A 13,555-nucleotide genomic window follows, 5' to 3' on the forward strand; every position below is an offset into this window, starting at 1 on the left:
CATCCTTCTGTACTCAATGGTTATCTGCTGTTCTACTCTTTGAAAATATTTAATTATTTGATGGAGTTTTCACACTTTACATCTCAAATTCTGGTTGGGTAGCTGAGTCCCTGATTGTTCTTTTTGAACCAAAATCGATAAAGAGAAGTTAGTTTTGACTACTGAATGTGGCTCTTCTGTGTCTTCAAACATTAACCAATTTTCCATCTCTATCTGGAGCTGCGCAGGAGTTCGGCTTTAGTGACTGTAAGAGTTTGGTAATGATGTGGTAAGGGCTGAGACAAGGACAAGTCACTCTATTAATCCCACATCCTGACACTCGGCCGTCAGCATCTAACTTTGAGGTTATGACCTACCACGTTTCTAACAGCCTGTTCCTCTGTTGGTGGTGTCATGCCTAGTGAGTTCCATTCCTGTTTTGAATCTCACCGTTCCCCCTTTTGTTTGGGACCTCTCCCTTCTCTACCATGCAGTGTTATTACATAGAACAATGATGGGCATCTTCTTCCTGTCTTTTAATCATCTCTGTTACGTAGAAGTCTCCAAACACGCCCACTTAAAATCAAATAGTGGTGGGAAGTTGCTTGTCACTCCCCAGTTAGAGTCAGGTAAATTATTCATGCGTTCTCTAGCAGCACCCGGGGGCATTCATTCAACAAATGAATGCCAAGCACTGTTCTCGACTCAGTAAACCAAACAGAATCTTTCTCATGGGGTTTCTATCTCAAGTTGAAGAGAGCCAATAAACAAATACATAGATTGAATCAATTTAGTACCAGTAAACGCTAGCTTCTGGGCACTGGATAATCAGAGAAGTTCGAACCAGTGACAAGGAGTCGACTGGACAGAGACAACAGCTTACATCCCTGCGATCCACAGTGGAAACAAAGCGAATGAAATAATTCAATGGTGTAGTAAGTGCCTAGCTCAGTCGCCCACTGCGGATGCTTCATACGTGCCAGTTTTCATCTCTGCCATGGAGAGCTGCTGTCAGAACCAACTGCAACAAGGACAGACACCATTTATTGGTGACCTAACAGTGGAGACTAGGTCTCTCCGATCAGATGAGTCTCTGAGCTGCGCCTGTGCCTCTGCCACCATGTGGGGAAGGCAGGGGCTACCTCCCCATCAGAAAACGAACCCCATGAGGGCAGGAACAGTCTCCCCTCGAGTCCTCAGGGGAGGGTCCTGTCCTGGGGGCTTCTTGAGCAGGAGACTGAAGGGCGCGTTTCCTCCCTATGGATGCATCTTGCAAGGACTTGAAGTGTCCAGCAGGCCCCGGGCTAGCTCCCCGCCCAGCCCTCCGCCAGGCCCCTGTCCATGGTGTTCTGCTTTGGCATGTGGCCCCAGGGCCAAGACACTGGTCGGGGATGGGGTTTCATCCTGAGCTTTGCCACGATCTGTATGTGTCGAGGCTGCTGGGAACCTGGGAAGCTGATGCCAGACTAAGGACAGCTGATCTCAGGGCAGGCGCCATACTGCCCTTGGAACCTGGGGCAGTGGGATTGCGTCATAGGGTCTTATCCCCATGGTACCGGTCTCAGCTGGCCAGTGGGAGTGGAGGTTCCAGGGACAAGTTATACCCCATCTGGGCCTCAATTTCCATCTTAGGCAAACTAGCAAGACGGAGCTTTCCCTGGGTATATGTCCAGGCTTAGGCGCAGGGATTGGGAGTCTCTGCCGCTGCCCCTAGAAACCCCTAGTCTGGTGTGGGATTGTTTTTGGGGAATGCCAGTCTAATGGGGGAGATAGGTCCTGGCTTCAGATTTTTTTTCCACTCCAATCTAAACAATACACAACACCCAAGAGCTCCTGCTAAAACACAAATATATTATTTCTTAAATAATATATTAAATAAATTATTAAAAACCTCTCCTGGCTCCTCATACACGCCAAGATAAAGACCAAACCCCATCGCAAGGCACAAAAAGCACTTTACTACCTCCCCGGGTATGAAGCCACCAGGGTGGGTGGGCCTTTTGGTGAAGGACTCTTTCCTTCCCTGTCCCAGAATTTGACCTGCCTAAAGGCTCTTTCAAAGGTATGCTAAATCCATGTTGAGCCAGAGCTTTCTTCTAAAGGTAATGGTTGCTTGCAGGGGGGGATGGGGACAGCAAAGAGAGCTTTGGACCATCTCCCATGCCCTGAGGCTACGGGTTCAGGAGAAACTGCCCTGCCCTCAAGCTGTCCTGGGAGCAGAGCCCTGTCTGGGGGCTACCGAGAGTGTGTCCTGAGAGGAGAGACACACTCTGGCCTTTGGGAATTTCCAAGGACTTGGAGGGACACAGAATTTGTGTCCCCAGAACAGGCCCGAGGTACGAAAGCTGAGGTGATTAATGTGGTCACACGGACATGTCACTCAATATGGGTATCACAGGAAGGCAGGAAAGTCACCATTCTAGATGGCGCGGCTGGTGGGAGGAGGGTTAAGAATGAACTGGAGGTCAAGTGCCAGCGAGTCTGAGTGAGAGAGACCAAGCTGGGAGGTCAGGAGGGAAGGACTTTGTTGGCAGAAAGGCCTTGGATGCCATGAGGAGCTCATATTTGGAGCAAGCAGGCTCCTTGCTCGCCATGGAGTTTCTGTCAGGCCCAGCCCTGATAGCGTTTGCTTCTAGTACAAGAGTCTGAGTCAGGCTGTCCTGTGGGGCTTCCAGGGGCAGTTCTAGAACTCGGGGCTCCCAACTTGCCCACCCTAGCCAGCCTCACGTCCCAGCTCAAGGTGGTTCCTCCACTCCGCTGCTGCTTCCCCAGCTCCTCACTGCCTCCTGGACTCAGTTTCTCCACTTGAGAAGAGGGAGTCCAGCTCTGTGTTCTCAGAGTTGCTCTGGGCAACAATCTGACAGAGCTGCGTGGGGATTCCAGGGGCGTGGCCCAGGTGGGGTCTCCAGTCCTCCCCGTCCCCCTTCTGCTCCCCCTTCTGCCCGCAGAAAGCTGCTTACTGTGAGGCCCCTGTCAGGGGCACGTGACATGGATGCCGGGAAAGCTCTTGGGAAAGATGGTAGAGATGAGGGAGCAGAAGGCTGGCTGGGGACAAAGCAAAAGGCTGACACCTCACAATCTCCTCCTCACCCGCACTCCTGGGTGGGACAAATGTAACATTCTTTAAGAATGTCCCAACTAGGGGCGCCTGGGTGGCTCAGTGGGTTAAGCTGCTGCCTTTGGCTCAGGTCATGATCTCAGGGTCCTGGGATCGAGCCCCGCATCGAGCTCTCTGCTCAGCAGGGAGCCTGCTTCCTCCTCTCTCTCTGCCTGCCTCTCTGCCTGCTTGTGATCTCTCTCTGTCAAATAAATAAATAAAAAATCTTTAAAAAAAAAAAAAGTCCCAACTATCTTTTTTTTTTTTAAGATTTTATTTATTTATTTGACAGACAGAGATCACAAGTAGGTAGAGAGGTAGGCAGAGAGAGATGGGGAAGCAGGCTCCCTGCGGAGCAGAGAGCCCGATGCGGGGCTCGATCCCAGGACCCTGAGATCATGACCTGAGCTGAAAGCAGAGGCTTGAACCCACTAAGCCACCCAGGCGTCCCTGTCCCTGAGATCATGACCTAAGCTGAAAGCAGAGGCTTGAACCCACTGAGCCACCCAGGTGTCCCTGTCCCAACTATCTTAATGTTAATGGTTGGCTAAAAGGGCAAGACCTCCAGACCTCTGGTATCCTGTACCTCCTAGATCCTCTTTAGCATATGAAAGTTCTATTGAAACCTCCCTTTCCCTTACCTTCCCCCACCCCATGAACAGAACCTGCCATCCCTCACAACCCCTGGGGGGGGGGGGGCAGCAGCTCTTCCTGCCCACGGGTCCTGTCCCCGTGCTTTAATAAGCCACCATTTTGCACCAAAGATGTCTCAAGAATTCTTTCTTGGTCATCGGCTCCAGACCTCACTGCACCAAACCTCACCAATGTTCTAGAACTTCATCAGTAGGAGGGCGTCTTCTCCCCATTCGGCTTGCCACCTCTTCCCACAACGGCCATCACTGGCTGGGGCTGCCAAGGACACAGAGCTGGGGTGACCTGCTGAGAGCTGGGGGGGCTGATGAAGGGATGACACCGAGCTCTTTCTGAACCACACAGATCTTCCTCCTGCCGCCCCCCAAGTCCCGGCCCCTGCCCTGGGTAGAGCCAGCCCATCCCGGGCGACGGCATGGTGCTTCTTGAAGGGCACTTCAAGCAAGGCAGGGTCACCTCCTCGAGCAGGACTGGTTCATTTACTTCCTCACCATCTGACGGACACCTCAAGGGAGCAACTTTCTGGAATGACTTAGTAATTGCAGGTTCTCCGCAGTTACCACCTTTTGGCAGGTCAGGTTCGTCTCCATTAACGACTAGAAACCTGTGGATCTCTCTGCCTCCCTCCGTTGCAGAGACGGGACCTGAGGCCTGGAGAGGAGCCCATCTCTGGAATGGAGGGAAGCGGAGTAGATCCACAGACTACCAGTTGTTAAGAACGCGGATGTAAGAGTTAACGTATTTAAAGACCCAGGAGAATGTTTGAAACGTAACAAGAGCTCTGTAAAAGTACTGTTGTCATTGTGTTGTGGATGTTAAATGCTGTCAAAGGTTCTGTTCAGTTCTGATCTTCTGGAAGGTTCTACACTGCCCTAGTAGGCTGACATCCACCGTGGCCTAACCCCTCCTGGAAACTAAAGCAGAGACTCTTCCTGCCCTCTGCTCCTTGGGGGTCCAGACCCCTTTCTGTGACCTTCAGGTCAGCGGGGACTCCTCTCTGATGATGAAAGCTGGCTTTGCATGAATGAAATCACCCTTGGGGTCTCTAAGATCTTCAGTTCCACAGGCCTCATTCCCTCCCTGCAGGTGGGTGAGAAAGACAGGAACTGAGGTTGGCGTGTGGGCTGCGCTGGAGACGGGGAGGCATACCAGCAGGGCAGGCAGCTGGGCAAAGAGTAGGGGGATGGGAGGAGTGGTTTGGGAGTGGCGGATGGAAGGGCCACCCTGACGGTGTCCAGGGAAGCTGGTGGGAAGCACAGGAAAGGAGAGCGTCTGCTCCCATCCCACTCTCTCACTTCCAACTTCCTGGGTAAGGACTGGTCCTGGGCCTTAGCCCTACACTCAGAAATGGGTCTAAACCCCTGAAGCCATCCCCACAGGGCAGCAGGTGGCCTATTACATTTCTGGAGAGTCCGGCTCTATTGGTGACTCTGTGTGTGTGTGTGTGTCTTTGAGTAGAAGCATGCCCTCCCAACCCATCTACCTGGACCTCAGCGGGGATGAGAGAGGACATAGTCCCAAGGAGGTTGTTTTCAGTGGCTTGTCCAACTGGAGCAGAGCCATTTCCCACACCAAGATATAGAGACAGTAGCAGCCTGCAAATTAATTCAAATTCTCTCTGAGTCACATGAAATCACCCCACTTTACAAGTCCACGAGGCCTTTACAGGCCTTGCCTGTGGAACCCACTTGGCAAGTCACGGGGCTCTAGAAGACTCAAGTTGGCCAGGATCTCAGAGATCATCCCACCCCACCCATGCCATGGGGAATAAGAGGGCCCCTAGAAGGAGGCCCATATGGGGTCTGAGCCTCTTGGCACCTGCCATAGAATAATGCATTTTCCTCTTCTGGGGACGAGAAGCAATAATAAATTGTGATCATTTCACTACCCAAAGTCATTGAGCCTTCCCATAAGACACTGCGGAAGAATGAATGTATATGAATCCTGCCCAGAGCTCTTCTGATATGGACAGTCCCCTAATAACGAAGGCCCAAACTGGTTCCTTTATCTCCCAAAGAAAAAGTCTATCAGGAGGTGTAATAAGCTTACATTAAAAAGAGAAGTCGTGTGAACATTTTGCCACTGGATAAAACCTGGGCACTGGGAAAGATCACTGGGTAAGGTCAGAACACTCTATCACTGGCCTGTGGCAGGTAGCCAGAAAATTCCTTAAAGGGGCTGCGCTGTGGGCTGGGCACTCTCGTGTCACCCCTTTTGTTACCTATTGCCAATTTTAAGGAGCAACACCAGTGTCTGACCCAGGATCTTTCATACCATTGAGGATTCTCACCTTCAGGTAGAAGGCTGAACATGCCAGGCATAGCTAAATATTATTGGGCATTCCATCTGATAAAGGATAAAGGATAAAAAACAGAGGATAGAGGATGGGTGAAAAACATTTGACCAATTTTAGTTGCTTGGAGTCGTGAAATTTCTATCTTACTGCAATGAGAGGGATTCGAGTATGGGACAGTGCAGAGCAGATAGGCATGCCTACTGTAGTCTTCCGGCCATCCCCAGGCCTCAGGGAAGAACCTACCAGCTCCCTGGGGTCCAGTGGAGACACATACAATGCTGAAGAGCTCTGTACTGGGCCATGTTCCCAACTCCCTCTTCCCCTCCTGGGACGATGGAGCATTGTGGCTCAGAAGGTCCCCTGGAGCCCAGGACCCCACTATCAGAAAGAACACCTTGGGTTTATTGGACCAGGCTTCTGGCAACTGGACTCCTGCTTCTCACTTCCACTCTCCTCCGTTCCTTTTCTGCCCTGCACCAGAATGAGTTTCTAAAAATGCAAACTGGATCCTGTCACTCTTCAAGGTTAAATAAACCTCAACAGCCCTTAGGTCAGAGATCAAAATTCTTCAATGGCTTCTCAAGCCTACCTGTCCAAGCTCAGCTCATGTCACTCTTGCCCTAGGTCTCTGAGCTCCAGCTCTCCTGGCCCTCTACCGGTTCTTCCGGAGCACATGCCGCGGTTTATAACTGGCTTTTTATCACACATCTGACCTATTAGACCTAGTAGACCTATTAGACCTATGAGACTGTAAGCTGTAAGCTCTGGGAGGGGAAGGCCCTGTCATTTGCTTACCTTTGTATTCCCTGTGCCTAACACAGTGCCAGACCCAGGACCTGACACAGGGTAGGTGTTGGACACATACTTACTGAATAAACGAAACACCAGCCTCTGACACTTAGAGTTAGAAACACACACCACACACACACACACACACACACACACACACACACACACACCCTAGAGTAGAAGAGGTCAAACACCTCACTTCTCAGAACATATGCAGAGGCAGCCCCTACAGCATTAACAACATGCTGATGAGTATGTGTAAATACCCAGCAGCCTCCCTTGGAAGGTGGCCCTTTCAGAGCAGACCAGGTGGTCTTCTCATCATCTCCTAAGCCTTGCTTCCCCTCTACACTCCTTAAGAAAATCTGTTAGCAGCAGCCATCCTACCCCCAATTCCCATCTCCCATCCCCACATCCTCAAAAACCCAACCATCTGCCTGCCACTTTCAGCCCCCAGCTCCCTGCTTCTACCCCGAGAAAGCTCACCTTCTCCCAGAAGGCCTCCTGGCTGCACGACTCCCAGGGTCTCCCCCGCTCAGAGGAGTGCATCCCTGCAGTAGAACTTCGGGATCATGCCCCTCTGTCTAGTTCCCAAAGTTTGTTGCCTGTTTGGTGCCATTTTGGGTTGTGATTCCCAAGGGGGGAGGTGGCTTTATGCGTCAAGGGTCTCAAGGGATCAGCTTAGCTGCAAAATTAGGGCTTTGGGTGGTGTACCCCACTCCTGCTAAAAGCGGTTATCTAAACCGGGCACCATGGAACAAACCTAATCAAGCCAGTTTAGCTAAGAGCTTAGAGCTTTGCAAACCGAGGAGCTGGATGAGCTAATGTCACAGGACCCTTCCATCTCTGACCTCCACAGAGGCAAAGGCATTAACCCTGGGGCGGGGGCCCTGCCCTGCCAAGCATGGGCCAGAGCAGGAGGAGGGAGGCGGGGTGAGTGGGAGGGGCAAAGAGAGCCTGGGCAGTCCGCAGTGACCTACATCTGCTCCCAGCACCGCCGGTCCACCAGCAGTCCATTCAGAGTCTCGGGCAGCGCGCAGCAGCTGGAAACAGGGAGGAGGGAGCAGACAGGAGGCTGGAGGGCAGCAGTGCACCAGGTAAGTGGGCACTGAGCACCTGGCTGCCTACACCGGGCAGAAATGGAGATGCTGGAATGTTCTCTAACTTTCTACTCAGCAAGGGGCAGCAGCAGGCATGAGATCAGCCTGGGAACAGTGAGCTGTAAACAGCTGATTATACCATGGGGTGCATGCTCAGTCCCCTCTAAGTGACTCCAGGATATTTGGAAGAGAGAGCTTCAGTGAGTCCTGTCCAGGTGGTTCTGTCCTGGCTCTGATTTTCCAGGCACTGTTTGGCTTAGGATGTGAAATGATGACCAGGTTAAAAATCTGACTAGCTGTCTAGAATGAGGACCTCAGATCTAGGACTTGTGATGTCTTGATTGATAACATGGTCAAAACAGTTGAGACCAACCCCATTTGGCTCTTCCTGCCTCAACCCTACCAGTTGGAACGTGGGAGCAGCAGCTACCCACAGGCACAAGATGAAGGCAGGTGGGGCAGGGAGTGGGTGGGGGGCTGTGGGTACTGGAGGGACCAGGAGACCGGCGGGCCAGGGCTAAGAGTCATGGTGGGATAAGCTGAAGTGAGGACACTGCTGTTGTTTGGTGCTGAGGAAAATTAGGTTTTTTTCTCAAAAGGGGAAATGAATCATGGCAAGAGAGAGAGTATCCTTCCCCAGCCCCTCTAATTGAGACCACATCCCTCTAGTCTCCAACCAAGCAGACCTCTTGCCCATTTGTCACTAACCGGGTCCCGAATCTGGCTTCCTGAAGAGAATGGAGGTCTAGAGGGTGAGATGGCTTCACATGAGACCCTTAAGTTCCCAGAGGGGTCTGCTTCTCTCTCCCTTCTCAGCTGGGACCTGCAGGCAGGAAGCTGGAGCAAGAGCAGCCGTGTTAGCATTACACTTCATGTGTGGCGAACGGCAGAATAAGGGACTGAGAGCTGGTCGTGGGGCTGACAGAGGTGATGAGGAAGATGAAGAGGACAGCTAAGGTGTCCATGTTAAATTCAAATTACACCAGGGCAGGGATCGTGGACAGGTGCGAGATGAGGTACTGGAGAACAGACAGGACACAGACCCCTGCAACTCCCACCACTCGTAGTCAGCTGCGTTCTCCTCTGCTGGTGGCCGCTCCATCCTCGCCCTCCCTCCTGACTCCCTGCTGCGTGGCGGCTGTAGCCCTGTGACCGCTCCAGAACGCAGCTGGCGCACCATGGCATTCCAGCGCACTGGGGGGCAGCCGCTGGGCTATAGATGGGACACCTTGATGCCAGAAGTGCCAGTGGGTGGGAAGTTGTGAAACTGAAGTGTCAGTTGGAGGGAGGAATTTGCTCTGTCATGTGTGATTCTATCCTGAACACAAGGCTCTTTGGGCAGGGAATGGCGTCTTCAAAATGGAACCCATTGGCCATGGGCCAACCGCACAGGAGGTAGGACTATTGGAGAACTCTTTCAAGAAATCCACCCCCCCCCAAGTCATGGCCGTCATCAAGGCTCTCATCTCAGCCCAGAGCCAAGCCCCCTCTCTCCCCGGGGTGGCACTCCCCAGCAGCCATGATGGAAGGATGCAATTGTGAGAAAATCAGGGGGAAAGAGTGGTGATGATGGCTGGGAGAGCCTGGAAGGCATTGTGTTCACCTGACACCATAACTCACTGGCTTCGGAGGGGAGCGGATGGATTTATGAGGATCCTGTCAGCCTGGGTCAAGAAGAGCTAAAGAGCAGCTAACTGAGGGTGCTCCCCCACCAATACAGTGATCAAAAGCATTCCAGATTGGTTGAGGGTGGGAGGTAGAAGGCTGCTGGGCCCTGCTAGAAAATCTCAGAGTTGGGGTTGGAGCCAAGAGCTCCAGAGAATATCCAGGGAAAATTGATATTCCATAGTCAAGAGGGAGCAGGCTGCAAAATCCCTAAAGAAATCCTAGATGACAGGCATTTGATTTCCTGAGGTTCAGGGAGGCTGTGTCTCACCCTCTGAGTGGCCATTGGGTCTGGGGACCCAGCCAAAGGCCAGGCCACCGGCATAAGTTGCAGGTTCAGCCCCGTGGGCTCCATTACCTGGGAAAGGTACAACCGAGCAGCAGCCCACCCTCTTCCGGGCTAAGGGAAATTGGTTTTGCCAGGGCAGGGACTGGCAGGACAGTGATTGGTACCATTAGGTGGGGTTAGTTAGACAAGCTCTCAGGGCGCCGCAGCTCTACCCAGCTCCCAGGCGAGAGACCAGCCAATGCATGGACAGTGTGCGTGGGGGGGGGGGGGTAAGACCAGCCTGCACCTCTCATAAAGAATTCTGTCTTCTGTTCTCAGCAGATCAGTTGCCACCCTCAGTAACCAAAGAGGAACCCAAACTATGGCAGGTGAGAGAAGAGCTAACCTCTCCCCGCCCCCATCCCAGTACCTCACTGGCGCTCCTCATGCGATAGAGACAGAGAAGGGCTTGGAGATCTTTGGGAACTCACATCTGTCTGTTTTTCTAGTCTTGGCTTTGGGTTTTAACTTGTTTTCCTGAATAAAGGATGCCCAGCTCCCCCATGTGAGCCCCTTCCCATTCTCCCTTCTCTAGCTTTACCCCAGTGACGCTCCCAGGGTCTTCGTTAAGTGCCCCTGCCCACTCCCCAGGGACTCCATGCACACTGCTGGAGGACCACTACCTGAATCCACTAGAAAATTCCAAAGCCCTGCTCATAGGCAGGAGCAGTGGGAGACAATCCTGCTTGATGGTGGGATAGGGAGGAGGGGCTCATGTTCCTTGGGTTCTTGTGTCAGTGCTCCATTGTATTAAAGGGCCACCCACGAGGAAGAGTAGGGAGGGTTCATCTCCCTTTCTCCCACCTTCTAGAGAAGCCCCCCAGGAAGTCCGCCCTTCATGGGGTGAGCATCCGGCAGCTGGTGGAGGAGATCCCCGAAGGCTACAGCACACCAGACTTCCAGCAGAAGCCCGTCGCCCTGGCGCTGCAGGAAGGTGAGACCAGGGAGGGGAGCTGCTGAGAGCCTGAAGGAGGGGGCTCAGTCCCATCCTTCCCAGCCTGCCTTCCGGCCCCCCTATCCAGCACCAGGCCACACCATATCTCCCTCTACTTGTGGGGGTGCCTTCCTGGGTCCCCAGAAGGGGCGAGGAACCTAAGGGGCAGAATGGGCAAAGGGAGTGAAGATACACTATGGTATGCTAAAACGAGATATATTTGGGAACAAGGTTGGGGGCTGCTCACTGGGAAGCGGGAGAGGTGGTGGTGTTTCCGAGCTCCCCTCCCTGCACCTGGGCACTGGGCAGCTGCTGCAGACGTTATTAAAATGAGATTCATGAGAGGAGTGCCCAGGAAAGTGATGGGAACAAAGACTTTTGAGGGAAGGGGTGAGAACTGGTGGTCTTTTCCCAGCACAGGTTCCTACAATACCTTGCAATTTACATCATTTTGGTACAAGAAAAAGAAGAGCACTTTATTTTTCTAAATCTGACTCTAAGTCCTCACTCAAAATACAAACAAAGGTCATGAGAAAGTGCCTGTCATCATGGGGAGGGCCCTTGGTCTTCACTGCACCGCTCTCTCAGGAGATGTTCCTGGCAGGAGCCCAAGGGATTTCTTGAGGGTAGGAAGCGCCCAGCCTCCCCTGCCAAACACTGAGCTTGGGCTCTTTCCTGAGGCTAGAACCCTGTGTCTCGGAGTCATCCCACCTTGAGAGAGGACACGGAACTCCCAAAAGACCAGTCCCCTTCCCAGTCTTGGGAGAGTCCTTCAGACTCTTCCCTTACCCTTGCAAAGAAACTCACCTGTCAAAAAGAAAAAAAAAAAGAAACTCACCTGTCCACCCCAAGCCCCGCTTGCCTTCCCTTCCACCGTGGACTGTCCAGTCGCACCTTTTCCTCAAGGAGCCCATACTCTGGGATGCAAAAGCCAGGCGGGGTCTGTCTTCTGGGCGTCTGGAAACTGCTGCTTTCTGCCTGGCATCCTAAGAGTCCTTGAGTCAGGGCGCCAAGGCCAGACATGCTTCTTGGAATGGGCAGTTGAAACCCCTAGAGCCACGAACACAACAAATTAAGGTCTCAAGAGAGTACACTCTCAGCCCTCCCCCAGGTGGCCAATCTTTTGACCACCTTTTCCTGCCACAGGGAAAAATGCCATCTTCCGGGCCCTGGTCTGTGGGGAGCCCCAGCCTGAGGTCCATTGGCAGAGCACCAAAGGTCACCTCAGTAACTCCAGCAAGTACCACATCTCCTCCTCCCCCAGCGGCAAAGAGCATGTGCTACAGGTAAGATGGGCCGCTCCCCCCTCCCCCAACCCCCCAACCCAGGTCTACTAGTCTTTCCCTGGGCCTTTGAAGGGCTCCTCGGCGACCTGCAGGACCCAGAGGACTATGAGATGCTCCCCGTTGGGGTTGGGCCCACTCAGCTCCGTCCTGTGACCCAGATGGCCAGAGCCGGGTGGGGACCCGCCAGGCCTGCAGGTACTCTGCTGATACCCTGGCGGGTGGCAGAGGCTGGAGTCTGACAACCTGGGTTCCAACCCCAGGCCCACCATCTTGGCCTTGGCAAGTTCCTTACTTCTCCGTACTTCCGTTTCCTCCCCTGTGACGGCAGCGGGGAGAGGGGGTGTAATAATAGTACTTACTTTGCGGTGTTGTCATGGGTATGAAAAGTTTATGTAAAGTATCTCGCCAGTGTTTGGCCTCCAGGGGGTTCTCTATCCGCGCCGGCCAGTATTAGTAATAATTAGAGCTACGAGTCACAGAACACCCACTCTGTGCTGGGCTTTGGGCTAAACATTTGACAGAGACTATATCATTCACTCCTGACCATTCACTACTTTTGGAGGCATTATTATCCTCACCTTATAAAAAAGTAAGGATCAGAGAGGTTAGGTAATTTACCCCAGGTTCCCCAGCCCATACTACACGACAGAGATGATACGCAGTCCCAGACCCATTTGACCCCAAAAGCCATCTTTTTCTGCAACACCAGGTTGCCTCAGCTGGCCAAAAGTCCCTCAAACTGCCAATGGTACATCTGCTCCCTGTCACCTTCCCACTTTTTGTTTTGCGGTCTGTTTCCTTGATGAAGACTGTGGGCTCTGTAAGGAAAGGGCTGTGTCTTATCCATCCTGATAGACTTCTAGCCATGTCTCATAAGGGGAGGAAGGGGGCGCCACTAGCCCTGTCCCCCTGGCCTGGGCCTCTCTGCAGATCAACAAGCTGACGGGCGAGGACTCGGACCTGTACCGCTGCACTGCGGTGAACGTCTACGGTGAGGCCACGTGCTCCACGAGGCTCCTGGTCATCGAAGGTGGGCTTGTCCCCTTCCCTCATCGGCGCTTGGGGTGCTAGCCCCAGCTTTCTCCTCAGAGAGCCCTCCGAGGTCTCAGAGGCGGGGCAGCTGGTGGGGTGAAAGGAGAGAGGGACAGCAAGGCCACTGTCCCATCTGGTGCCAGGGCCCTTGGCTTCACCCACTCACACGCCGAGTCTGCGTGTGGTCTAAAAGGCGCTCGCTCAGCAGATGCCCACTGCAGGAGCTCTGAAGGATATTCTCTTAACCCTGCGGGGTGAGGGCGGGACCTCGAGCTCGGTTTCTGGGCCTGACCGTTTGCTAACTCCTTCAGCGGGCTTCGTTTCCTTCTCTGGGCCCCATTTTCCACTCTGCGGGGGATATCTTATCCAGGCCTACATCAGAGGGGCAAACAGGTCAT

General features: G+C 53.1%; 1 protein-coding gene across 1 annotated transcript in view; it reads left to right on the top strand.

Moving 5' to 3' along the window:
• Positions 1-7,821: 7,821 nt before the first annotated feature.
• IGFN1 (immunoglobulin like and fibronectin type III domain containing 1) overlaps positions 7,822-13,555 on the top strand; it is a 33,138-nt gene continuing 27,404 nt past the window's right edge. Inside the window, exons 1-5 of the mRNA XM_047705568.1 lie at positions 7,822-7,909; positions 10,185-10,234; positions 10,717-10,839; positions 11,986-12,125; positions 13,056-13,155. Coding sequence (XP_047561524.1) covers positions 10,228-10,234; positions 10,717-10,839; positions 11,986-12,125; positions 13,056-13,155 — 370 coding nt within the window. The 5' untranslated portion in view covers positions 7,822-7,909; positions 10,185-10,227. The remainder of the gene's footprint in view (positions 7,910-10,184; positions 10,235-10,716; positions 10,840-11,985; positions 12,126-13,055; positions 13,156-13,555) is intronic.

The sequence above is a fragment of the Lutra lutra genome, chromosome 15 (genome assembly GCF_902655055.1).
Source record: "Lutra lutra chromosome 15, mLutLut1.2, whole genome shotgun sequence".
Classification (NCBI taxonomy): domain Eukaryota; kingdom Metazoa; phylum Chordata; class Mammalia; order Carnivora; family Mustelidae; genus Lutra; species Lutra lutra.